At 42.3% G+C, this 26,292-nt stretch overlaps 1 protein-coding gene and 1 long non-coding RNA gene across 3 annotated transcripts; one reads left to right on the top strand and one right to left on the bottom strand.

Moving 5' to 3' along the window:
• The first annotated feature begins 2,837 nt into the window (after positions 1 to 2,837).
• On the top strand, positions 2,838 to 26,292 carry LOC143270617 (phospholipase A2-like). 2 transcript variants are annotated; one of them, XR_013047835.1, is made up of 7 exons: positions 2,838 to 2,852; positions 2,890 to 3,419; positions 15,451 to 18,658; positions 20,084 to 20,272; positions 22,071 to 22,227; positions 23,055 to 23,182; positions 26,112 to 26,292. XR_013047835.1 is itself a non-coding variant. In XM_076561259.1 (5 exons), the coding sequence occupies exons 2-5, from the start codon at positions 20,239 to 20,241 to the stop codon at positions 26,201 to 26,203; spliced, it is 411 nt and encodes a 136-aa protein (XP_076417374.1). In that variant the 5' UTR covers positions 18,592 to 18,658; positions 20,084 to 20,238; the 3' UTR covers positions 26,204 to 26,292. The 2 variants fall into 2 exon arrangements, 1 of the variants encoding a protein (XP_076417374.1); XM_076561259.1 differs by lacking the exons at positions 2,838 to 2,852; positions 2,890 to 3,419 and having other exon boundaries at positions 18,592 to 18,658.
• On the bottom strand, positions 6,050 to 18,692 carry LOC143270618 (uncharacterized). The gene is made up of 2 exons (XR_013047836.1): positions 18,556 to 18,692; positions 6,050 to 7,985 (listed from the first exon to the last, which is right to left on the bottom strand). It is a non-coding gene; the product is annotated as an uncharacterized LOC143270618 (long non-coding RNA).

The following is a 26,292-nucleotide window of genomic DNA, read 5'->3' as shown; positions in this document are numbered from 1 at the left end:
TCTCCTGTATTTGTTATTAAAAAAAATAATCTGGTAATTGGAGAATGCTGACAGATCTGAGAGCTATTAATAAAGTAATTCAGCCAATGGGCTCTCTACAGACTGGGATGCCCTTGCCCTCTCTGCTACCCAAAGAATGGCCTATAATAGTTATTGACTTAAAAGACTGCTTCTTTACCATACCCTTACAAGAAAATGATAGAGAAAAATTTGCCTTCACAGTACCTAATTATAAAAATTCTCAGCCAGTGTTTGAAACCAGGAACTTATGCAGGGACACTTGGCTCAGTCTGGGAGGAAGGGACTGGACCTCCCTGGACTGAGTCTACCAAGTCGATCACAGTCCTCGGGGGAGGACTTGTCCTGGAGGAGATGGGAATGGAGGGTGGGCTGGGGGTAAGGGGAGGGCGTGGGAGGGGGGAGAATAGGGGAACCCATGGCTGATATGTAGAACTGAATGGTATTGTAAAATAAAAAATATATATCACAAAAAAAAAAATTCTCAGCCAGTCAAGAGATATCAATGGAAGGTCCTCCCACAGGGAATGTTAAACAGTCCTACTTTGTGCCAATACTTTGTGCAGAAACCATTGGAGATAATTCGTATAAAGTTTCCACAATCCATAATTTATCACTATATGGATGATATCCTATTAGCTGATCCAAAGTTATATACATTAGAAAGAATGTTTGAGCCGGGCGGTGGTGGCGCACGCCTTTAATCCCAGCACTCGGGAGGCAGAGCCAGGTGGATCTCTGTGAGTTCGAGGCCAGCCTGGACTACCAAGTGAGTTCCAGGAAAGGCGCAAAGCTACACAGAGACCCTGTCTCGAAAAACCAAAAAAAAAAAAAAAAAAAAAAAAAAGAAAGAATGTTTGAAGAAGTAAAAACAGTTTTGCCTCGCTGGGGACTGCAAATTGCTCCTGAAAAAATACAAAGAGGAGATTCTATTAATTACTTAGGATATAAGATAGAGCTACAAAAAATTAGACCCCAAAATGTACAACTAAGGAGAGATCAATTGAAGACTCTTAATGATTTTCAAAAGTTATTAGGAAGCATTTCCAACTTACTGGGTATCATGGGAACACCCAAAGATGGACTACAAAATTTGGCTAATACTCTAGAAGGAGACAAAGAATTAAATAGTCCAAGAGAATTATCAGCGGAAGCTGAGACGGAATTGTCTCTAGTAGAAAAGACAATTTGAGAAGCACATGTGGATCGGGTGCATCCAGAACTTAAATGCATTCTTGTCATATTCCCCTCCAGACTTTCCCCAACAGGCATTTTGATGCAGAGGGAAGATATTATATTGGAATGGATATTCCTACCACATAAACCAAATAAGAAATTAAAGACTTATATAGAAAAGATCTCTGATTTGATTCAAAAAGGTAAATTAAGACTTCGCCAGTTGACAGGAATGGATCGGGCAGAAATTGTAGTACCTTTAACTAATGAGGAAATTTCATCACTATGGAAAGATAATGAATACTGGCAGAGAGCCTGCAGTAACTTTTTGGGAGAGATTAACAACCACTATCCTAAAAGAAAGAGAATAGAATTCATAAAGAAGACTGAATGGGTCCTTCCTCACATTGTACGACAAAAGCCAATTTCTGGAGTCCTCACATTTTATACTGATGCAAATAAATCAGGGAAGGCAGGATATAAATCAGGATACTTAAGTAAAGTGGTACAAAGTCCATACAACTCTGTACAAAAGGCAGAACTGTATGCCATTCTTATGGTACTGATGGACTTCACAGAACTCCTCAATGTAGTCACTGACTCTCAATATGCAGAGAGAGTTGTTTTACATATTGAAACTGCTGACTTTATTCCTGATAATACAGAATTAACATCATTATTCATACAATTGCAGGAAATCATCAGAAAAAGGGAACATCCTATATATATAACACATATCAGATCCCATACAGGTATGCCAGGACTTCTAGCACAAGGTAACGATGAGATTGATCAGTTACTAATAGGTAATGTGCTAGAAGCCTCAGAATTTCATAAGAAATGCCATGTAAATAGCAGAGGTTTGAAGAAGGATTTCTCCATCACTTGGCAACAGGCTAAAGATATTGTGAAAAAATGTCCTACTTGTTCCATCTATAACCAAACTCCATTACCTGCAGGGAGCAATCCAAAAGGTATACAAAGAAATGAAATTTGGCAGATGGATGTGTTTCATTTTGCAGAATTTGGAAGATTAAAGTATGTACATCACACCATTGACACCTATTCAGGATTTCAATGGGCAACTCCTATGAATTCTGAAAAGGCTGATTCTGTGATCACACACCTATTAGAAGTTATGGCCATCATGGGAATACCTGTACAAATTAAGACAGACAATGCCCCAGCATATGTCTCCAATAAAATGAGACAATTCTTCGCTTATTACAATATAAAGCATGTTACAGGTATACCACACAATCCCACAGGCCAAGCAGTCATAGAAAGATCCAATCCAACCTTAAAGGATATGCTAAATAAAAAGCAACAGGTAACAATGACTCCTAGAAATAGACTGCATAGTGCTTTATTAACCTTGAATTTTCTCAATGCTGATGAGAAAGGAACAACAGCTGCGGAGAGACATTGGACAACAGACAAAACTCCTGAGCTAAACCAACCAGTTTATTTCAAGGATGTGCTGACCTCAGAATGGAAACCTGGATATGTTCTACGTTGGGGAAGGGGTTTTGCCTTTGTTTCTGCAGGAGAAGAAAAGCTATGGATACCAACAAAATTAATAAAAATTCGATTTGAACAGGAAAAACACCTTGATGAAGAGAAGTAAAAGATCATCCACCAATGTGACATCTCTACAAGTTGTAAGAAAAATTTAACAATCAAAGGTTGGGGTAGGGTTCTGTTTTTGTCTTTCCAGGATAACAGAAATACCCATCTTCCAAAAATCATAAGGCCTTGGATATCCGGATGTTTACAGCAGAAAGAAAGAATCTATTGGTACCAATCTACACATGGTAAAATCTCACTGTCTAACATCTATCCCTCTATCAATATAGTAAAGTTGTGGTTCCAATTCAATTATAAGCCAAGCTGGCTTTGGAGATGGAATTGGCTCATTCCTACTCTAAACACAAGCATATTGCTAAAGAAAAGTTTGAGAAATTCTTCAGTCCCGTATCAGAAGAGCCCTCTTGTGTGGGACAGAAGGAAACCAATAAAAAAGAACCATTGTCTTCTAAATTCTAATTCTCTCCATGCTTACTCTTGATTTCTCAGAATCCTTTCTTACATGCTATGTCCTCTTTAAATCCAAACCTTCCATTTTTGATAACAAATAAGTTTTTCCAGTAGCAATCTCGGAATTCTCCAGAAGGAAGATGGGGCCCCAACAACAACAACTCTACCCAATCCAGAATGATGCCATGGTAATCATCATCATACTACACTTCTTGCCAGAATTTCAGACAATCATACCCATTACTCTAAGACTTGCTGCAGAACCTAGAGTTAGTTTAACTGAGATTTAACTATCTGAGCTTTCACACACTATCCAGCAGAGATAACATCACCCCCTAAACAGCAGGAAGCAATTCTAAGAAAACAACGCCCCTTCTCCCTTAGGTTTCATATTTCTCAGGGTTATGGATGATGGTTATAGGGTTGAGTGTGGAAGAAAATATTAAACTCAGTATTCTCCTTAAAAAAAAAAAGGAAAAAATGGAGTGGATAAGTATAAGATATTATGGTAGATCATTGTATATACTAGTAAACAAATTTAGTAAAATAGCAACCTTAGATAATTTTCACTGTAACTTGTACTGTTATGGATTCTTATATGTTGATACAAATGTAAACTATTTTTATATTCCTGTTTAAGATAATTTGTATATTGATACAAATACAGAACTATATTTGTTATAATGTACATATATTTCTACTCTTTTTTGAAATATTTGTATATTGATACAAATGTAAATTTATATCTGTCATACTTTATGTATGTTCTACTTCTGTTTAGGATATTTGGTATATTGATATATATTTAAGATTATTGTCATATTGCATATCGCACTATATATTCATACCTCTGTTATAAATAGCTTGTGTATTGTCACAATTTTGAAGTCATCGTTCTTCACCATACATTTGCTTATAGACTGTTTACCTTGTTTACATGAAGCCTTAGTCCTTAGGTTATTTCAGTGGATAAGACTTATAGATTTATAGTCACCTATGCCTGTCATCTCTATAGTTACATTAGTTAGATTATCCAGATTTACAGATACATAGGTCAGATGGACAGGTAATCTTCAAACACTTCATAGACCTAGAGAATATGGCATTTAAATAACTTAGAATTCTGTTGACATGAGACACATTGCTCCTGGCTGCGCCAATTTGATCCCGAGAGAATGTTGGGCTTCTAAGACATTTCCATTTGGAAGTTTGTCTTCTTGGCACAAAATGGCCTACTGGGCAAAGAACTGCCCTTGCCTTGATGGCTGACAGTACAAATGCAATGCTGTCCTTCCTGGACAAGTGGGACACAAGGAAAGCGACCACTGTACTCTGTCAAGACAGGGTAAGATGGTCTTTCAGAATTCCTGCTTCTGAAGATGGTCTGTCAGATACTCTAGGCCTGTAGCCAATTTGAATGCACCAACAATGCTGAGAAATATTAGGTGACTGTCCAGGCTGCCAGCTGTCTCTGTCTACTCTTGCAAGACTCCCAAAAGTTGCTTGAATCCATCTTCCATTTCTCAGGTACCATTATGTTCCTTCTCAGGTCTTTGATGGGATTGAAGACTAGCAGTTATAGTTACAACTTAGTATATATAATATCTTAGATAGAACATATTAAGTATTAGATTCAGGTTCTTTAGGTTAGGACACCTTTTGGAATGATCTTTATAACATGCCATTTACCTATGCTCTATACTTCTCTGGATTTTAGTATGTGTTTCTTGCTTGATATTGTTTGCATTGGTTGTAGTTCCATCTTATCTAGGTCATTATCCCTCATTATTCCTGGACAATATTTGATAACCATTCCTTTGTATATAGTCTTGTACTAGTTTAGAACCTTCTTATTTAAACAAAAAGGGGGAGATGTAGTGGGTAGCTATTCCAGCTTGGTTCTGGAAGTTCCAACACCCATTGAGACTCTGGCAACTGTCACGCCTACGAGGAGGGGCCAAGGGAGGCGCCTGGAGACCTGAGACCTGGATGGGCAAGCGCACGCTCTGTTCCTGGACCCTGGACGGTGAAGGTTGACTGAGCAGAGCTCCAGAGAACACCGCTGGATTGCGATACACCTTCCCCAGACCCCCGCAACCTATCTATTCCTTCATTTGTAAGTCATCCACTAAATAAATCTTCCTTTTAACTACGTGGAGTGGCCTTTATAATTTTCCCCAATACACACACCCTTCTATTCACGGTTCTCCTGAGGCAGCAGCTGATAGGATTCAAGGAGGAAGTGTTAGGAGTCATGGTCATGATCTATTGTGGGCCATGATGCAATTACAGTTGTAGTAATTGGTAGTTCAGATGTCACCCAAGGAGAGCACTGATTCTCAGATGAAGTACCCTGTCAGGCAAGGCTTACAGGTCACCAACTCTGAAAATGTTGTTTTCATCTGTAATTTCACTTGTGCAACAACAGCTATAACATCTCCCCATTTACCATGCATTTTCATGTAATGTGCACCTGTAATCTCGTGATTCCATCTCAGTCTTATGGGCACACATATATCCACATCTTTCATTTCCTCTAGCATCTAGCTCTGAACCCTGAAGAGAACCTTGAGGCTGGACCTCAAAGGCTCTCCATAAGGAAGCTACCAGGCAGTTATCAGACCTCTGGTAAAGCCAAGATGGATTCACGGAGTGAATTTTAGCTTCTATATGTTCTCTCTGCCTGTCAGCCCTGCCTATCCTTTCTCCTGACTAGCTATTGGCCATTTAGTTCTTTATTAGACCTTCAGGTGTTTTAGACATGCACAGTAACACAGCTTCACAGAGTTAAACAAATGCAACATAAACAAAAGTAACATACCTTAAAACAATATTCTATAATATTTCCTCATTTCATCTAAATAAAAATAAAGGTTTTTACTTTAATGGAAAACTACATACAACAAAAACAATTATCAAGTAGGAATCACATTTACAATATTCTGTCCATTTGTAGTTAGCATATCCAAAGGAAATAATGCATTATCTATCCTATGTTAGTGAATCCAAAGTTTTACACCTAACTTATTTTCTATTACAACTAAGAAAAACTGCAACTGTAACTATCTAGTTTTCAACTCCATCAAAGACCTAGAAGGATAATATTATTTGAATACACAAAGAGTTCACTGCAAACAACTTCTAAAACTCTAGCAATGACAGAGACATCGGACTGCCCAGACAGTCATCCAAGCTCCTTCTGCAACATTGGGGCACCTATCTTCAGCCTACAGGCTTAGAGCATAGGGCAGACTTTTCAGTAAGCAGGAATTTTGAAGGCCTGTCCTTCCTTGTATTGGCAAAGTTCAACAGTTCTTTTTCCTCTATGTCCTGCATGTCCAGTCTGCACTGCACATTGTCAGCAGTCAGAGGCAAGAACAGTTTCTCTTCCCAGTGCCTAACCTTGCCACAATGAAATCAAACTCCATAAGGAGTTTCTTCAATGCCCATCATTTTCTGTGAAGTAAATTGGTGCTGCCAGGAGTAGATGTGTCTCATTATCATGGAAAACTTTAACAAAACGTTTTAAATGCCATATTCTATATGTCTTTGAAGTATTTGAAGACCATCTATCTAAAATATATCTATTCAACCTAGAAAACATACCTAACATAGCTATAAATTTGATTGTTACAAATGACTAACCCCTGCCCTATGTTTCTTTATTGTCCTGTATAGTTTATGATAATAGCTTTCAAAAACAGAACTTCACCCTACATTTGTAAATGACCTTTATCAGCACAATTGTTATAAAACAGCATGTTCCAGGCTTGGCAGGTGAGGGAAACACACCATGCACACCTGGCAGGCTGTGGCACGGCATAGTGGAAAGTTATTAAGATCATGCAGACATGCCATCTACATGGAAATTTTTATTATTAAAGGGGGAGTGGAGAGGGAAGAGAAGAATGGAGGGAAAGAATGAGAGGGAAAGAGAGAGAGGGAAAGAGAGAGAGAGAATGAGAAGAGAAAGTGAAAGCAGAGGTGTGTGCAGTCTCCTGAAAAAGAGAGAGGGATAAAAGAGGGAAGAGAGAGAAGGAGGAGGGGTTTTCTCTAAGAGGAGACTTTATGGAAGATGACATGGTCCAGATGCTGGTCAGTCCCCAAGGGGTGGGTCTAACTGCTAACATTCCCTACCATTCCTCACTTTTTGATTATTATAAAAGGGTGAGTTATAAATAGCAAGTGTGTGGGGGGGTATGAGGGCACCAAATTCTTGAGACTGCTTCCTGCTGCTTTGGGGGCAAACTGGGGATGGGGAATTTGGGAGATGAGATCACGCACAGCCGTAGGTGTTAGTAAAGAAGCATTCAGTTAGCTGTCATCCTAGAGACCCCGTGAGGGAGGTAAGAAGGCAGGTTGCTAGGGGAAAAATAGATTGTTATCATTGGCCTCATGAGCAGGGCCAGCCATGGGAAGAGTGATAACCAGAAAGAATGGGACAGAGAAGTGCCCTGGTTGTACAGAAGAGGCAAGGGTGGGTGAGCCAGATGAAAGGGCAGGTATCCCTTTGAGTCTGGAGAGGTGGTACCAGCAGTGATGTTCCAGGATCCTGGGGGAACATGGCATGCCAAATAGGAGTACAGGAGCCATCACATCTGCTGTTTCTCTGGAGGAGGGTAATGCTTCTATCCAACCATTATTCTCCTGGTTGGTGTCCTCCTTTGATGCAGTGGCTGGTGGTATATCAGGCGGGCCTTCGAGAGTCTGGCCTTGGCATGAATCTGGCAGGAAGGATAGATCTGTGCAGGAACCTGCAAGAGTTTTTAAAACAACTAGAACAGATTTACATCTTGGTGTCATAGCAAAAGCTATGGCTTTGGGTTAAAAAGTATGAACATTTTCTAGGGCCTGGTTTCAGCCCAATGAAACACATCTTTAAATCTATAAGCAGAAGTAATTTGCTGAGTGGCCGTGGTTGAGTGAGTGAAGAAGGAGAAGCAGGAAGGATTCTCTTTCCTCTCTAATGCAAACCTGTCTCTAAAAGCTGGGACAAGTAAAGTCCACAGAAATTTAAGGACTCCCAAGACTGTAGTCAGTGCTCTATCAGTTTATCAAAACTGCATTTATCAGTGTTAAAACGCTGAACCTCTTAATTTACATCTGAAACCAGTTTATCCTGCACCATGAAGTCTATGAATGAGTCACACCTGCCTGTACTTGTAACAGGAACCTTACTAATGACCTACCAAGTTGCTTGTAGCCTTGGATTTGGGGAAGATAGCTGTTAATTGGCAAATATCATCAGATCTGGGAAGGATAAGTAAGTGAACAGAAGTGAGACATCTTTCCTATCTTCACATAAACCAATGTTAAAGCATCTGCTTTTTATCTAATTTACCAGGAGATACTGAGAGCAGTCAGTGCAAAGTGAGTTGACCCCTTGTTTGAATCTGGTAGCAAGGTGAACTGTGTCTAGACTCAGTGTGAGCTCTCAGAGAATGAGGCCTGTGAATTTCACATAGAGAACAAAAAAGGCAGCTGAAGCCTTGGTTGCCGCTGTTGAATTGACAAAGCCTGGTTGTCAAATGACATCAGAGATCTGAGAAGGATACATTCTACCTGAGCTAGTGATTGAAAGTGACAGAGACTTCCCTTTTGGCTACCTAGACAGCCTCCTGTAAGGCGGAAGTTTTCCTTTTTCCTGCAGTTGCTTAATCCCAAGTAAACACACAGAGGCTTATATTAATGACACACTGTTTGGCCTGTACTTAGGCCTATCATTGACTAGCGCTTACAATTTAATTCAACCTATTTCTATTGATCTATGTTTTGTCACGTGGCTTCGTGGCATTACCTGTGTTGTGTCACATCTTGCTTCCCTGGGCAGCACTCAGCATGGCTGTGACTCTGCCTTCTTCTCCTTGTCTCTCTCTTGGATGTCCTGCCTGACTCTATTCTGCCTTGTGGTAAGCCATAGCAGCTTCCTTATTAACCAATGGTAGCAACACAGATTCATAGCTTACAGAAAGACCATCCCACAGCAGCCTCCCCAAGATCCTCCATGGTCATCGAGGGCAGAGGTCTCAGAGCAACATCAGTCTTTGGCTGCCAGGCCTAGGCCTGCCAGGCCTCAGAAGATCTGACAATTGTGGGGTAGGGACTTCTGGGGAGGACCAGCCTACCTTGTCTAGGCAAAAGTGAGGCAATGGGCTCCCCAGAGTCCTGTTGTCCATGGTTTGAAGAAAGCCCTGGCAGCAGTTGAGGTGAAAGGCTGGTTTTGCTCAGCAACTGGTGCTGCCACTCTGGAGCAATTTCCAAGTGGAGGTTCTGTGCCAGTCCATCTTCTTAGGGGGAAATAAAGGTGCTGCCAGAAGCCAGTATGTCTCTCTATCATGAAAAGTTTTGTAATTAAACATTTTAAATGCCATATTCTGCAGATCTCTGAGTATTTGAGGCCAGTCTGTCTATTAGCTATGAATGGCTGACTATCAACTTATGTTTTCTAACAGTCTCCAATATGTTAGCAGCTTTCATATGATTAGGATTTATTGTATCCTGAGAAAGCAAAGAAGAGTGTCAGGGGAAAGATTCAAGGCCAAATGGGAACAGGAAAAACAGGGCTTGTGAGTTAGGGTATGGCCCAACTCTGAGAAAAGAACCCTCTTGAGGGACCAGAAACTTTATTTTATATATATCTTGTTTATCAAATTTGTTATTTATTAAACACATGCCATCATACATTTAACTTTTCTAGAAGTTTGGTGTTGAAGATTTGATAAAGAGATAGGTGTAAATCTCTAAGTTAGCTTTTGTTAATCTGAATAGATCTTTTATAACTTTAAATATCTGTTATCATATAGAGTATATTATAAACCAGAGTTGACTCAAATATAACTTTACATTTCTATCATCATACACAAAGTCCATACTAATCCAAAATATTTGAAGATTGTTGGTATTTCATAACTGCAGTTTTGTCATTATTGTGAATCTCAATGCAAACATCTGACATGCAAGTATTCCTAGTCTACACCTGTAAAAGGTTCAAAAGAAGCAAGATCATTAAGGGGATAGCTAAGACAGACACCAGGGAGGTTTCCTTATTGCATCTGTCATGGATCTACTTTTTCAGCAAGGCCATGGAGTTTCTAATGATCCCTGAGTGGTTATCATAAAAACAGCATTGCTCTCCTAAGGCCTTGCTTAGGCCCCCTTCATGAAGGAATGATAACCAGGGACACCAATGGAATAAGTTTTAGGTCAAGGCTCCTTCTTACCTGGAGAACTGTTTTAGCTAGAGAAGGGAATAATTTCTCTAAGTGTGTAACAGATTTTTCTAGGGCAGCGACATCTTCATCTACTGCCACTCTTAAGGCCCTGTTGTTCTGATCTTTGAGTACAGCCAGTTTATAATCCTGAATGACTTATATAAAAATAATTAATTTTTAAGGCTACATAATACATCTTTGATTCTACATAAAGTAGGTCAAGTGTCTTATTGTGTAGCCATTTTAGTTAATAAATGTATCAATTGACAGCTCTGGGCCCAGTTTCCTAGTATATCAATGGGCATTATAAATAGACATTTTGTCCTCTATGCCAGGGAGTTTCTCTTTGACTTAGCTTTTTTAGTCTGTTTCATGGGCAGGGATGACGTATTCTCTTCTATAGCTGCTACCAGCTGAAAGACGTCGTAGGTGGTCAGTGCCCAACAGACTAAAAGGCTAGTCAAAGGTATGCAGGGAATTTAAGCAATGGGCCACTTATCAGAAACATGTGATTATCTGACCCAGCTGTAGAGATGGAGAACAATCACATTGGCTGGTCTGGTCTATATCAGCCTTCAGCAAGTCCAGACCTCACGATCATTTGGAGCAGATTGCAGTCAGTAACCAATGCTTTGACAGTTCTGCAAGCCAAATGGAGATCTGTTGAGACAAGTTCAAACTAGGTATAGAAGATAAAATTTAAGAACTTAATTAGAAATTTTAGACCCATTGATTTAGTAATTGGGAAGGGGAGACAGAGAGAAAGAGAGGGGGGAAAAGAGAAAGCAGAGGTGCAAACAGTTTCCTGAAAGGAGAGAGGGAGAGAGGAAGGAAGGAAGAGAAAAAGTGGAGGGGTTTTCTCTTAAAGAGAACTAACTTTACATAAGATGATGTGGTCTGGACAATGGGTGGGTCCCCAAGGTGCAGGTATGAATAGTAACATTCCCTGACAACAATACCTGAAACAAAAATAGAAACATACATACAACATGTTGTAACAAAATAACCTTAAATTTTTATCAGTATACAAAAATCCATTAAAGAAGGTAGAAACATATATATAGTGTAAAAAGTAACTTATATTTGTATAAATATACCATATTCCCCTAAATGATAATAAACATCCATAACCCACCAAATAACCAAAAGCCTCCCAAACCCCACTTGGGAATATGGATGTTGTGTTCTCCAAACTACTTCCTGCTGTCTGTAGATGAATTATCTTTCAGGCCCCAGAGAGGAACTTTTGTGATAATGACCAAGCCCTAAAAAGACCAGCAGTAAGCTTTGTTGATAGGTATCACCTGGCAACTTTCAGGAGGACTCACCTGTTCAAACCTGGTCTTGAGCATGGAGACAACCAACTCAACTCATACCCTACATGGGTTTTATCCAGGGAAGACATGAGAAGTAGGGAAAAGGAGGTGCTTGTTTGCTAATTTAGAGGGTACTTGACAGATGGCCAAACCCAGAGGCAAGAGGGCATGTAGTTGCTGAGAATTGAAATCCATTCTTCAGCTGGGGCAGAATGTGCTCTTAAGTGCTGACCATCTCTCCAGCCCCTGCAATGGTTGATTGTCAGCTTCACACACTGGGTAGGGAGAGCCTCAGCTGAAGGATTGCTTGCACCATATTGGCCTGTGGTCACATATGTTGGGCATCTGCTTTCTTTTTCTTTCTCTCTCTTTCTTTCTTTCTTTCTTTCTTTCTTTCTTTCTTTCTTTCTTTCTTTCTTTCTTTCTTTCTTTCTTTCTTTCTTTCTTTCTTTCTTCTTTTTTAGTTTTTTCTTTCTTGAGACAGGGTTTCTTTGTGTATCTCTGGCTGTCCTGAAATTCACTCTGTAGACCAGGCTTGTCTCCAACTCAAATATTTGCCTGCCTCTGCTTCTGAGTGCTGACATTAAAGGCATGAAAGATGTTCACCACCACTATCACCATCTGGCTATAATCCCAGTTTATAATGGAGTTTGTGGGCTACTAAGATGCAGCCGATGATGCAAGCCTGTAGACCTGAGTTTGATTCCTGGAACCCAATTAAAGTAGAAGGAGAGAACTGCCTATACAAGACTATCCTCTGTTCTCTACATATGAATGCAAGTTCTCTCTCTCTCTCTCTCTCTCTCTCTCTCTCTCTCTCTCTCGCTCTCGCTCTCGCTCTCGCTCTCTCGCTCTCTCGCTCTCTCTCTCACACACACACCTTAAGTAATTAGTTAATTAATTTAAAATTGAATTTGTAATTAATCTACCTCATAGGCTGTGTCAGGTTCTTGGGACAGACTGCCACTTGGTTTATACAGTTAACATGGAGGATTGTTGGGGACAGCTACTCCTGTCTGGGACCATACGTCACTATCAGCATCCCTCAGACCCAATCCCAGGAGCAATGTCTATATCTTCTTGTGATCCCATAGCATTCACAGGGAGGGACTTGCCACTTTGCCAGTCACTGCACTTGAGCTTGTTGGGGTGTTGAGCTATCCTTTTCTCTGTCTCTGTGACAGCATTGATTCAGGCTCTGTCACTATCTACAGCAGCTCTGCAGGTCAGGACTGTGTGTGAGGGTGTACATATTCTACTTCTGTGCTACACACACAGTAGTCACAGGCCCCGTGTGCTGACTGGACACTGTCAGAGCACAGCTACAGGACTCTAAAGAGAAGTCACTGAGTCCTCCCCTCACACAGGACAAAACTCCTTCTAGGGGTCACTCTGCTTAAAAGTAAAATCCTTGTGCTCTCTGAGAGCACCACAAATTTCTTGTCTTCAAATTATATACCCTAATGGTCACATCTGAAGTTCTGGTTTGGGGTTCCCTTTGGGATCCAATGACCTCTGGGTTGGGGTTTTCTCATCCCCTCATGGTGACAACATCTGTCACCTTTATCCTCTAGGTCTGGACTCCTTAGTAAAGTCCACTATATTCATCTACCCAAGCAAAGAAACTCCCTTCCTGTCTCTGCCATATTGCCCTGGCAATTTTTTTCTTGATCTTTTAAGAAACATTTACTTTTATTTCTTGTAAACAAGCCCTTTCTCTGCATGGGTGTCTGTGAACTGTGGGTGAGCAGTGCCTAAGAGGAGAGAGGAGGGGTCTGATCATCCAGAACTAGGGTGATAGACAGTTGTGAGCTGCCATGTGGGTGCTTGAACCATGCCTGGGTCCTGTGTTAATTTTTTTAAAAAATTAATATTATTTTTACATAATCTTATTATGTGTTTCATGATGTCCTCCAACTCAATATTCTAGCCCAGACTTGCCTCAACCTCCCAAGTGTTAGGATTACATACATGCCAGCCTTGCGCCTACAATTCCTTTTTGAATAATTTTTCATCACAGGGTTTTGCTATGTAGCAAAACTGTCCTGGAACTCATTCTATAAACCATCCTAGCTTTGAACTCAGATATCCACCTATATCTGCCTCCAGACTGTTGGGATTACACAGCGTGTTCCACTGTACCTGGCTTCTCCTGCATTTTAATGATGACCAAGTATCCCACTGCAGACTGAATCCTGGTCATTTACCTACTCCTCAGCTGATGAACAGTTTGTAGTGTCAAATGCAGACATTACAATGATGATCTGACCATTATCCTTGTCTATGAGCTGTGCATGGCCATACAACAGATTCCTTCTAATTCTTCCAGTGTAAAAGAATCAACATGTGTTGGCTGCTTCTCTGGCTCAAGGCCTCAGCTAGAACTGCGATGAATCCCACTGCTGGCTAAGGCTAGGGTTTCACCTAGGCTTTAGTAGGGGTGGGGCAGCTTTCAAACTCAAGAGATGGTTTGGTTACTGGGTTATTGAACTAAGAGTTCCTTTTGTCCCTGGCTGCTGACTTCAGTGTGTTCTCAGCATCTTAACACAGGGACCAAGGGCAGCTCACAGTGTGGAGGCTGTCTGTCTGTCCTGACAGTAAGAAATGAGGAGGCAAGCAAGGCAAAGGGAAATGTGTATGGAACCGAGTCCTGAGGAGTCATCCCAGTCTGGTACCGTAGAGTACATTTATAATCCTACCACTGGGGAGACTGAGTTCAGAGGGTTGCCACAGAGTCAGAGTCTAGACTTGGTTACTGGGCATCTCTCTGTCTCAAACAAGTAGACACTTTCCTCTTAGGCCTGTTGACCTGAGTTTGGTCTCCCGGATCTATATAGTAGAGGGAGAAAAACAACTTTCTATAGCTATGCTCCAAACTCCTCATGTTAGCATGGCATATATGACTGGTCCCAAATGCTTGCTTTTACCTGTGTTGGGGCAAACATGCATATGAACACACACACACACACACACACACACACACACACACACACACACACACACACACTGCTATTACCTGGTCTCCTGATGCAGCAGATGTTAGGAGTCCAGGACAAAGCCAGCATGCAGGCAAGTGGGATTGATGGAGTGTGCTGTGCATTCTTGTAGCAGGTGCTACTGCACACAGCATCACCCTCTGGCTGGGTAGCAATTGGGCAGTGTGATCATGTCCACCATCCCCAGGAGCCATCCCTTGTCAGAGTACAACTATGGGTGCTACTGTACCATTGGGGGCTCAGACACTCCGGCAGAGGAGTGATCTATCTGGTGGGAGACTGGAGTGTCGGAGTTCCGGTGGGAACAGGGCACAAGCAGAGCATCTCATGAGCCAACATCATATATTTTGTTTTGTTTCTTTATTATTATTTTTTATTTGTTTCTAGACAAGGATTCCCTGTGTTGCCCTAGGTTTCCTGGAACTCTTTCAGGAGACCATGCTGATATCAAATTCAGAGATCCATCTTCATCTGCCTCCCAAGTACTGAGATTAATGGTGGACACCACCACACCCCACAGAAGTTGCTTTCCATTAATATGTGCTTAGTAGAAATCACAGATTCTGAAGTCTCAGGATAATTTCTTCTGGAACATAGTGTTTAAAGTTATTGTCACCTGTTTGAGAAAGACTGTAGGTGAGAACTGACCTCCTGCGGGTCTATACCCTTCCCTCAGCTGCTCCTTCCTCTCTGCAGGTGCTGCCAGACTCATGACCACTGCTATGCTCATCTCAAGAATCTGGAAAGCTTCAAATTCTTCATAGACAGCCCCTACACCATCTTTTACTCAGACCCGTGTTCTGCAATGAGATCACCTGAAGTGTTATTTTTACACTCCAGGATATCTGGACTCTGCTTGGCCCTGGGCAGGTTTGGAAGGGACACAGAAGTAACAAGGACAGTCACCATTTAGTGGTCATTTCCTTGGTCTCATGTGACCTCACAACTACCTTATCATGTAGATACTAAAATACAGATGAGTTCAATGATGAGGAAGAGGAGGAAGTCAGGGTCACTTGCCCAATGTCACCCAGCTTAGAAGTGATGGCATTTGGTTCTGGAACACAGATCTACATCATTCCAAATCCTCTTTTTAAAAACTTTTCAAGATTTTATGTATTTCTGTGGGAGACATGCTGGGCCACAACACAGATGTGCAGGTCTGAGGACAACTTGCAGAAGGCGGTTCTCTCCTTCAACCATGTGAGTCCTGGGGATGGAACTTAGATTCAGATTGGCAGCAAGGACCTTTACTCCCTGAGCAATCTTGCCTGTCCAAAGCCTCTCCTATGTTAGATGCTGTGTTATACTGATTTCACATTGACTAAACAACTGAGAGCTGCATCATTGGCTATAAGCCAGATACTTGAGTAAACACATATGCAGGGCAACATTTCTCATGCTCATTTACAGGTGAGGATTCAGAGGGCTGGGAATATAGCTCAGTTGCTAGAGTCCTTGCCTAGCATGCACAGTGCCCTGGGTTCCACCTCCAGAACCCATGAATTGAGTGTGGTGGTGCACACCTGCAACCCTGCACTTGGGAAGAGCAGGCAGCAGGATTATCTTAAATCATATAATTTTATAAGTGGTAGTTGATATTTGTAGTTTTCCTGGTTTTAGGATTAAATATATGTGTTTATTTATTTTTATGTACAGGAATGGGTTGGCATCACGTTCTTGTTCAGTCACTCTCCACATGTCCTTAGAGCCTCCGCCTCTTTCTCACTAAACATGAAACTCACCTTTAGCTAGCCTGACTGACCAACAAGTTTTGGGGATACATTGCCCCTTCTTCCCAATACAGTTACAGATGTTTCAAGCACATCTTGCCTTTCAGAAGGGCTCTGGGCATCTTAGGTCAGGCCTGCATGTGCATTTGGCAACCGCTTTACCATCTGTGCCATGGGAGCACACAAAAGTTTCCCAGTTAGCTCTGATCTTTCTTTACGCAGCAGGGATGCATTTGGAGATGGCTGGACCATGTGCATGGTCACCAGGTGTCTGAGATGGTCTGCCCTTTTCTGTGTTGGGGGGAAGTGTTTTTGCTCTACCCCTTGGCATTACTTTAAAAACCCTTTGGCAGAGACTCTCAGGGCCTGATGGATGAGGATCTAGGCCTTCCTGAGTCCATCCTGTGTTTTCTGTCTGTCTCTCTCTAACTATCTTTCTATCTAATATTTCCTGCTGCTCCTGCTCAAGAGTACCCTGGGGAAATGTGTGGGTGAGATGGCCCCTCCCCCACATTGTGCCATCTCCACAGCCACACAACAAATGATTTTTTTCATTATAAATGTGTTCCAACCATTTGGACACCCAATGCACCTTTGTGTTTCTGACTCTCAATCCCGAGTCTGCACAGATGGGAGGACAATGCTTTCTTTTGGTTACAAATCGTAGGGAGCAGGGTCATGGGCTCCACTCAACTTCTTACTTCTCTGGAGACAAAAACAATCCCTGTGAGGCCTTCATCTTCAACTCTGACCACCAGGCTGCCATCTGCTTCTACAACACTCCATACACCAAGCATTACAAAAGCATTCACTGTTAAACTTGTCACCTCAGTGACTGGCACAACTTCCCTGCGGGCCTAGTTCAACTACACACTGTACCCTCTATAAAGCACCAATAGAAAGAAGTTGGCTTTGCTAATTGGATTCTCTGTCCACCTGCTGGGGATCAGCCTCAGCCGGTTCAAGAGTCTCGAAGGGCAGGGATGTCTTGCAGGTGCAAGACAAGCCTGGGACATACAAATTGGTGCAGTCTGACGAGTCTCGTCCAATTTGGAGATTTGTCCATCTTCTCCACTTTCTGTCAATCTGACTCAACCCAATCTTTTATTGTAATAATACAAGGAAATAGGGGATGATAAAATTCAACAGGTGTTTGGGTTCTTTACAATAGTTTCAAAAGTTCTTTTTGTAAATCAGCAAAGTGTACCCTGTGCCCCTTGATTGCACATAGAAGTTCCCAGGAAGAGAGCCAAAGCATACCAGCTTATCCTTTTACAGGTTAATAATTATCAGAACATCTGAGGCAATCACCCCAGAGGCCATCTGCTTGCGGTTTCTTAGAAAGAACAGAAATACAAGCAATGGTTTGAGGTACCAGACTGTCAGCTTCCTCTCAGCCTAAGTCCTTCTTCATCAGTCTGTAATTCATCAAGTTGTCTTCTAACTAGATCTGGGTAACTCTTGTCTTCTATCCCATCTAAATGTCACTCCACCTACAGTTTTCTCCCACCAGCCTTCGGGGTTTTCCCCATGACCTGCCTAACAGCTTTAACTCCTGCCATTGTCACAATCTCAGAATCATTTCATAGAAACCACCGCAGGAGAGAGGAAGAAAATGATAAAGAGCAAATAGAGTATGAAACCAAACTGGACAGAGAGTAAATGACCTGAATGCAGGATCACATCCTGTTGACCTTCCAGTCCTTACCGTGCCTAAACACACACCACAGGATAGTTGTCCCTCTAAAGTACACAGCAGGATAACTTTTTAAACAAACAAAATAGAACACATCATCTTCTCTAACTTTCTCTATCATGGGACCCCATAGGTAAAGTCAGGTTAATCTCTGGTTTTCTGGTCAACCAGATTTAGGAAAAAGATTTCTCATTGGTTAAAGGCTGTGTGGTCTCGGTCTCTTTTGTCCTTTAGTGGACAGCTGCCCAGTCCTCTGCCCTTCCACCCCTAACCCCATCTGCACTCATGTCCAAATGTCAGGTCTCCCCCCTCCCAAGGTCAGTTCTGATGAGCAATAGGTGCAGCTAGAGCCACCTGGGCAGGCGCAGTGACCTGTCGTAGCTGGTAGTGACTGTCCAGAGTCCTGCTGTAGGAATCAGAGATCTTGAGCGAGGAGACAAGCAACTCAAATCATCACCTAGTGGTTGTTATCCAGGTAAGAGTTCAGAAGTGTGGAAAAGGAGGTGCTGGGGTGCTAAGTTACAGGGTATATGACAGATGGTCAAATGCAGAGGCCATTGGGCATTGGGCCAGGAGACACTGTTCACCAGCCACCATGTAGTTGCTGAGAATTGAACTTCCGTCCTCAAGAAGAGCAGAAAGTGGAGCCATCTCTCCAGCCCCTGCAATGATTGGTTGTCAGCTTCACATACTGGGTCGGGTGTGGGGCGTTTACCCACCAAGCCCACCGTTCCCCAGAGTTTTCTTGAGTGCGAGCAGCAGGAAATATTAGATAGAAGGATTTAGATTGCAGAGATAAACAGATAGAAAATACAGGACAGCCTCGAGAGGGCCTGGAACCTTTTCAACGGGCCCTGCCTATCTCTGCTTCAGGGTATTTATAGAGATGCTAAGGGGTGGAACAAAAGACTTCTTCCCAACACAGCCAAGTGCAGACCATCTCAGACACCTGCACTCAGGCCCGTGGTCCTATTCATTCTCTATGCGGACCTGCTGGGTAAAGCCACAAGGAAACTGAAAACGGGCTCCCACAGTCTCGGGAGCCTCCGCTGAAGGATTGCCTGCATCATATTGGCCTGCAGGCAAATCTGTTGGGCATTTTCTTTCTTTTTCATTTTTTAGATTTTAGTTTCTGGTTTTTTAAGACAGGGTTTCTTAGTCTATCCATGGCTGTTCTGGAACTCACTCTGTAGACCAGGTTGGCCTCAAAATCAGGTATTCCCTGCCTCTGCCTCCTGAGTGCTGACATTAAAGGTGTGCACCACCACCACCATCTGCTGCATTCCTAGTTCTTAAGTGGAGTTTGAAGGCTGGTAAGATGCGGCATATGATGCAAGCCTGTAGACCTGGGTTTGACTCCTTGAAGGTAGAAGGAGAGAACTGACTCCATAGAGTTGTCCGCTGGCTCCAGATATGATCACATGGTCTCTCTCTCTCTCTCTCTCTCTCTCTCTCTCTCTCTCTCTCTCTCTCTCTCTCTCTCTCACCTCTCTGTCTGTCTGTCTGTCTTCCTATATTGTTCTCTCTCACCCACCAACCCACCCACCCCCCACAAACCCACACATTGATTAATGAGTTAATTAATTAAAGGTTGAATTTGTAACTGGATCTATCTCAAAGGCTGTGTCATGTTCTTGGGACAGACTTTGCACTTAGTTTATACAGTTAACATGGAGGACTGTTGGGTCCAGCTACTCCTCCCAGGGACCACACATCACTATCAGCATCCCTTAAACCCGATTCTAGGAGCAATGTTTATATCTTCTTTTGACCTCAAAGCATCCATGGGGGCGGGATTTGGACCTTTGCCAGTCATTGCACTTGACTTGTTTGGGGTGTTGAGCCATCCTTTTCTCTGTCTCTGGGACAGCACTGATTCAGGCTCTGTCACCATCTACAGCAGCTCTGCAGGTCGGGACTGTGTGTGAGGGTGCACATATTCTACTTCTGTGCTACACACACAGTAGTCACAGGCCCCGTGTGCTGACTGGACACTGTCAGAGCACAGCTACAGGACTATAAAGAGAAGTCACTTGAGACCTCCTCTCGCTCAGGATGAAACTGCTTCTGCTGGTTTCTCTGCTCACAGGTAGGACCCTTGTCCCCTCTGAGTGTCCCCATCTCCCTTGTCTTCAATGCCTAGCCTCGCTGGTCATGCCTCAAGTTCTGGTTTGGGGTTCCTGTTGGGGACTAGCAGCCTGTGGTTTGGAATTCCATGCTCACCTCATATCCACAACAGCTGGCACCTTTACCCTCTACGTCTGAACTCAGATAATCCCTTGGGAAAGTCCACTACATTTACCTACCCAAGCAAAGAAAGCCCCTTCTGCCTCTGCCATAAGCCATGGAACCCATTTCCTGGGAACTTAGGTGCCCTGTAAATTGGATTTTCTTGTACTTTAAAAAAATATTTAACTTTATTTTATGTGTTTGAGTGTTTTGCCGGCACATGTGTATCTGTGAACTGTGTGCGAGCATTGGCTCTAGAGGCAAGAGGAGGGGTCTGATCCTCAGAACTATGGTCACAGACAGTGGTGGGCTGCCATGTGGGTGCTGGAACCGAGCCTGGGTCCTATGCAAGTGCAGCAAGTGCTGCTGACTGCAGAACCATCTCTCCAGCCCTGATGATTATTTTATTTCCTTGATCTTATGATGTGGCTCAGGATGCCCTTCAACTCAACATTATGTCCAGATTGAAAGCTTTCTGCCTCACCTTCCAAGTGTTAGGATTGCATACATGCCACACTTGCTTCTGCAACTTATTTTTTCATATTTTTCTAAACATGGTTCTCATACTAACCATGGCTGTCCTGGAACTCACTCTATAGACCAGCCTGGCTTTGATTCAGTTATCCACCTGCCTCTAGCTCCAGAGTGCTGGGATTAAAGTCCTCTGACACTGTACTCTGATAATCTGAAATTTCTTATCCACCTGCAGAATGAATCCTGGCTTATTTACCTACTCCTCAGTTGATGAACAGTTTGTTGTGTCAAATGCTGACATTACAATGATGATCTGACCATTATCCTTGTCTATGAGCTGTGTGTGGCCAAACAACAGATTCCTTCTAATTCTTCCAGTGTAAAACAATGAGCATGTGTTGGCTGCTTCTCTAGCTCAAGGTCTCAGTTAGAACTGTGATGAATCCCACTGCCTGCTATGGCTAGGATTTCACCTAGGCTTGAGGAGGTGTGGGTTAGCTTTCAAACTCACAAGGTGGTAGGTTTGTTGGGTTATTGAACTAAGAGGTCAGTTGGTCCCTGGCTGCTGACTTGAGTGTGTTCTCAGCTCCTCAACACAGAGACCCCAGGGCAGGTCACAGTGTGGTGGCTGTCTGTCCTGACGGTGAGAAATGAGAAAGAAGAAAGGCAAAAGGCAATGTCTATAGACCTTTGTCCTGGGGACTCAGCCCCGCCGGCTGGTACAGTGGAGTACATTTATAATCCTACCACTGGGGAGGCTGAGGCCAGAGGGTTGCCACAGAGTTGGAGGCCAGACTGGGTTACCAGGCACCTCTCTGTCTCAAACAAGTAGACACCTTTCTCTAAGGCCTGGTGGCCAGAGTTTGGTCTCCAAGACCTACATAGTGGAGGGAGAAAACCCAAGTCCCTAAAGCTGTGCTCTGACTTCCTCATGTGTAGCATGACATTTATGAGTGCTCCCAAGGGCTTGCTTTCACCTTTGTTGGAGCATGCAAACAAACACACACACACACACACACACACGCACACGCACACGCACACGCACACGCACACGCACACACCTGTATTCCCTGCTCTCCCAATGTAGCAGTTGTTAATAGTCCATGAGGAAGCTAGCAGGCAGGTATCAGATCCCTGGTAAAGCCAGGTGGGATTGATGGAGTTGCTGTGCTTTCTTTTATCAGGTGCTACTGCACAGAGCATCGGCCCTCAGGCTGAGTGGCATTTGAGCAATATGTTCGAGTGCAACTTTACCACGTTTGGTGCAGTCCCAGAGGAGAGATTCTATGGCTGCTTGTGTAGCTTGTTGGGAAATGGCTATAATAATGAAAAAATAAATAGGTGAGTGATCCACTAGGTGGGACACTGGAGGGTCTGGTGTGGCATGGGGACAGGACACAAGCAGAGCATCTCACCAGGCATGAATAGGAGACATGCATATTCTGCAAACATCGTATATGTTGTGTTGTTTATTATTATTTATTTTTCTTTCTTGTTTTTTTTGTTTCCATAAAGAGGTTCTCTGTGTAGCCTTAGTTGTCCTTGAACCCTCTCTAGAGCCCATGCCGACTTTGAACTCAGAGATCATCCAGCCTCTGCCTCCTGAGTGCTGAGATTAAAGGTGGACATCATCACCCACAGCATGTATTTCCTCTCCTGTCATGCAAAGAAATCAGTCCAAGAGGACCCTGTATCTAGTGTCCCTGAAAGCAGAATGTGTGAGGTGTAAATAGTGGCAATGCTGCCCTCAGTTGGCAGACTAGGGCACTGCCAACCATCACATCTCCCATCAAAGTGTCAGCCTTGGCTTTAAAAAGTCTTCAATACTCCAGAATGTATAATTTCATTGTATTCCTGCAGCTTTGTTCAAAAATCACTTTTTTTGGAGACAGGTTCTCACTTATATATCTTGGCTGATCTCTAACTCAGAGATCCATCTGCCTTTGTCCCACAAAGTACTGGGAAATTGTAGACACCATCACACTTCACAGAAGTTGCTTTCAATAAATATATGCTTAATGGAAATTGCAGATTCACGAACCTCAGGACCATTTCTTCTGGAACATCATGTTAAGTCATCCTCACATATTTGATAAAGACTGCAAGTGAGAACTGACTTACTACTGTAGGTCCATACTCCATCCTCAGCTGTTCCTTCCTCTCTCCAGGTGCTGCAGTACTCGTTTAGACTGCCTTATTCAGTTCAATAACCTGGAAAACTGTGCAGTCCTCATAAGGAACCCCTTCACCAGCTCCTACTCATTCTCATGTCCTGGGAGTGAGATCACCTGCAGTGGTATGTTTACCCTATGGAACTTCTGAATTCTGCTTACATCTGGGCATCTTTGCAAGGGGCAGAAGTAACAAGGACAGTGACCACTTAGCAGTCATTTACTTGGTCCCATTGAACAGCACAAGAACCTTATCAGGTAGATACTAAAATATGGATGAGGTCTGATGCAGTAATATGATTAATCTTTTTTCAATAAAAAAGAAGAGTCACATATTGGGGTAAGAACCAGAAGATCAGTGAACAGAGAACAGCCGCCAGCTGTTTCCTACCTCTTCTGTTCCTCCTTCCAAAAGGCTTGGATTCTCTCTTAGCTGTGCCTTGCCACTTCCTGTTTCTATTCTGTTTAGAGTCCTCCAAACTTCTCTGGTTAGCTAGTGGCTAGCTCTGCCCTCTGACTCCAAGCAAGTTTTATTTGTTAGAACACAATCAAAATATCACATGACATTTCCTTCTTTTTTCTAAACAAAAAGGAAAGGTTTTTTTTAAAGTAACATAGTAAAACTATATACAACAAGTACACTAATTATATACTAATATACAGGCAAGAATTACATTAACCATGTCCAGTCCATTTGCTTTTGCCTAATTGAGAAAAAATACTCCATTTTATATCCTATCTTGGTGAGTTCAAAGCGTTGTACCTAATTCATTCTCTACCTTAACTTGCATTACCAACCCAAAACTATCTTTTTATGTCTCTCAACCTTATACACTTTACATCTCTTTTGTGAGGTGAATTTGTTAACAAGGAAAACTATAACTATAACTATCCAGTCTTCCACTCCTTCAGAGACCTGAGAAGAAAATATTACCTGAGTCAACAGGAAGTGCAGATCAAACAGCTAAGAAATGACAGAAACAGTCCCCCGAGGTTCCTCTGTAACCTTGGAATGTCCATCTTCAGCCTACAGGCCTAGAACATCTGGCAGACTTATCTGTGAAACAGGACTTTTAAAGAACTGTCCTATCTTGTCTTTGCAAAGGTTGGCAGTCACTTTCTTTTGTGTCCTGCTTGTCCAACTTGGACAGCATACTCTCAGCAGTCGAGGCAAAGGCAGTTTCAGACCTAGTGGCTAAGCTTTGCCATGAAGAAAGTAAACTCCATATGGAGTTTCATCGATGCCCATCATCTTCTCTGAAGTAGATTTGTCCTTCAAGGAGCAGACATGTCTCATTGTCTCCTAAAAAAATTATGTTATTGAAACATCTTAAATGCCATATTCAGTATCTCTGAAGTGTTTGAAGACCACCTGTCTATCTAAAATGTATCTCTGTTTGAATTCAAAACATACTTAACATGACTACAAGTTTGATTGTAATAGAGGGCTAATTAGTAACCTGTATTTCTTTATTATCCTAAAGAGTTTATAATAATGACTTTCGAGGACTAGATGTTTACATTACATTGTTAAATGAACTGCATAGGTATAATACCTTGAACAGGAATAGAAAGCTATGTACAACATATAATAACAAAAATAACCTTAAATTTGTATCAATATAAAAAAATCCACATCAATGTCAAATATTTAAGGCTAGTTGTCACTTTTTTGGTTTAAAAGTAGACTTAGTAGCTCATTTTTATTATATCATTTCTATATTCCATTTTTTTTCAGCACAAGATCACTGAATCTAATCTCCTTTGTTCAGCTTTTCTCCCCGACCATTGCCAATAACAACTCGTGACCAACCCCCCAAATGATGACAAATATCCATAACAACCTGTCCCACCTCTTGGGAATGTCAGTGTCATGTTCTTAAAATTGCTTCCTATTTTCTGAGGATAATGGAACCTTTAGGGGAGCCTAAAAATTGGGATAATTGTCAAGTCCTGTGAGAGCTAGCTGTATCATTTGTTGTCCAGTCTCTGTAAGATGGGAATATGCAGGGCTTGTCTCAAGTCCTAGCTAGAGTAGTCTGTGAGGCTAGACCATCTCACTCGCCACCTTGAAATTGTCCTGAGCAGTTTGTAGTCCAAAGCTAATCTTTGGGTGGTTTTTGTCAGCTTAGTGGTGTTATCACAATCCAGGTGGAATTGTCATTGTGGGACCCCATCCTCCTTTTGGAGACTTCAAAGGTCACTGTTAGGCATGGTTATGGTTCACTGAAGAAAACTTAAACATTTTAAATGTCATATGTAGCAGATCTCAAAGAGTTTAAAGGGCCATAATTTATTATGTATATCCAGAGTACAAAAACTTACTACCTAGCTACCTAGGTCTGGGAATAGAGCTCAATTCCTGGAGTGCTTGCCTAGCATGCACAGAGCCCTGGTTTACACCTCCCATAAATTGAGTGTGGTCGTGCACACCTGTAATCCCAGCATTTGAGAGGTGGAGTCAGGAGGATTGTCTTAAATCATATAACTTTACAAGTGACAGATGATACTTGTAGTTTTCCAGTTTTTAGGGTTAAATACATGTGTTTATTGATCTTTATGTATAGGAATGAGTTGGCATCCCGTGTCTTCTTCAGCCACTCTCCACCATGTCTTTAGAGCCTGGATCTTTCTCTCTAAACATGACACTTACCCTTAGCTAGCCTGACTGACAAACAAGCTTTGGGTATACATGCTCCTCACTTTCCAATAGAGGTACAGATGCCCCAACCACACTTTGCTTTTTCCATGGTCTCTGGGCATCCTAGGTCAGGCCCTCATGATTGTATGACAACCACTTTACCAACTGTGCCATCTCCCCAGCCACAACAACTAATGTTCTCATTATCAGCGTGTTCCAGCGATTTGGACAACCCAATGTGTGCTTTGTCTCTTTTTTAAAATTTATTTTATTAAGAATTTTTTTATTCATTAGTGCTTTGTCTCTTAACCCCAAGTCTTCACCTATGGGAGGTGCATCACTTTCTTTTGGTTGCATATTGTTGGGAGGAGGGTCATGGGCTCCATTCAACTTTCTTTTTTGTTTCTCTCCAGACAAAAACAACCCCTGCCAGGCCTACATCTGCAACTGTGACCGCGAGGCTGCCATCTGCCTCTCCGAGCAGAAGATACACATGTTCTGTTAGACTTGTCACCTCAGTGACTGGTGCACCATGCCTGCCTGCTTGTGTTCACTACGCACTATGCCCTCTAATAAATCACATATTGAAAGAGC

Source organism: Peromyscus maniculatus, chromosome 23, assembly GCF_049852395.1.
Source record: "Peromyscus maniculatus bairdii isolate BWxNUB_F1_BW_parent chromosome 23, HU_Pman_BW_mat_3.1, whole genome shotgun sequence".
Lineage (NCBI taxonomy): Eukaryota > Metazoa > Chordata > Mammalia > Rodentia > Cricetidae > Peromyscus > Peromyscus maniculatus.
This window is presented reverse-complemented; position numbering and strand designations above follow the sequence as displayed.

Excerpts from the sequence above, each read along its gene's own strand:
- LOC143270617 (XM_076561259.1), top strand. The coding sequence starts at position 20,239 with ATGAAACTGCTTCTGCTGGTTTCTCTGCTCACAG. Across the intron at positions 20,273-22,070 it reads GCTGGTTTCTCTGCTCACAG|GTGCTACTGCACAGAGCATC; the intron begins GTAGGACCCTTG and ends TTCTTTTATCAG. Across the intron at positions 22,228-23,054 it reads AATAATGAAAAAATAAATAG|GTGCTGCAGTACTCGTTTAG; the intron begins GTGAGTGATCCA and ends TCCTCTCTCCAG.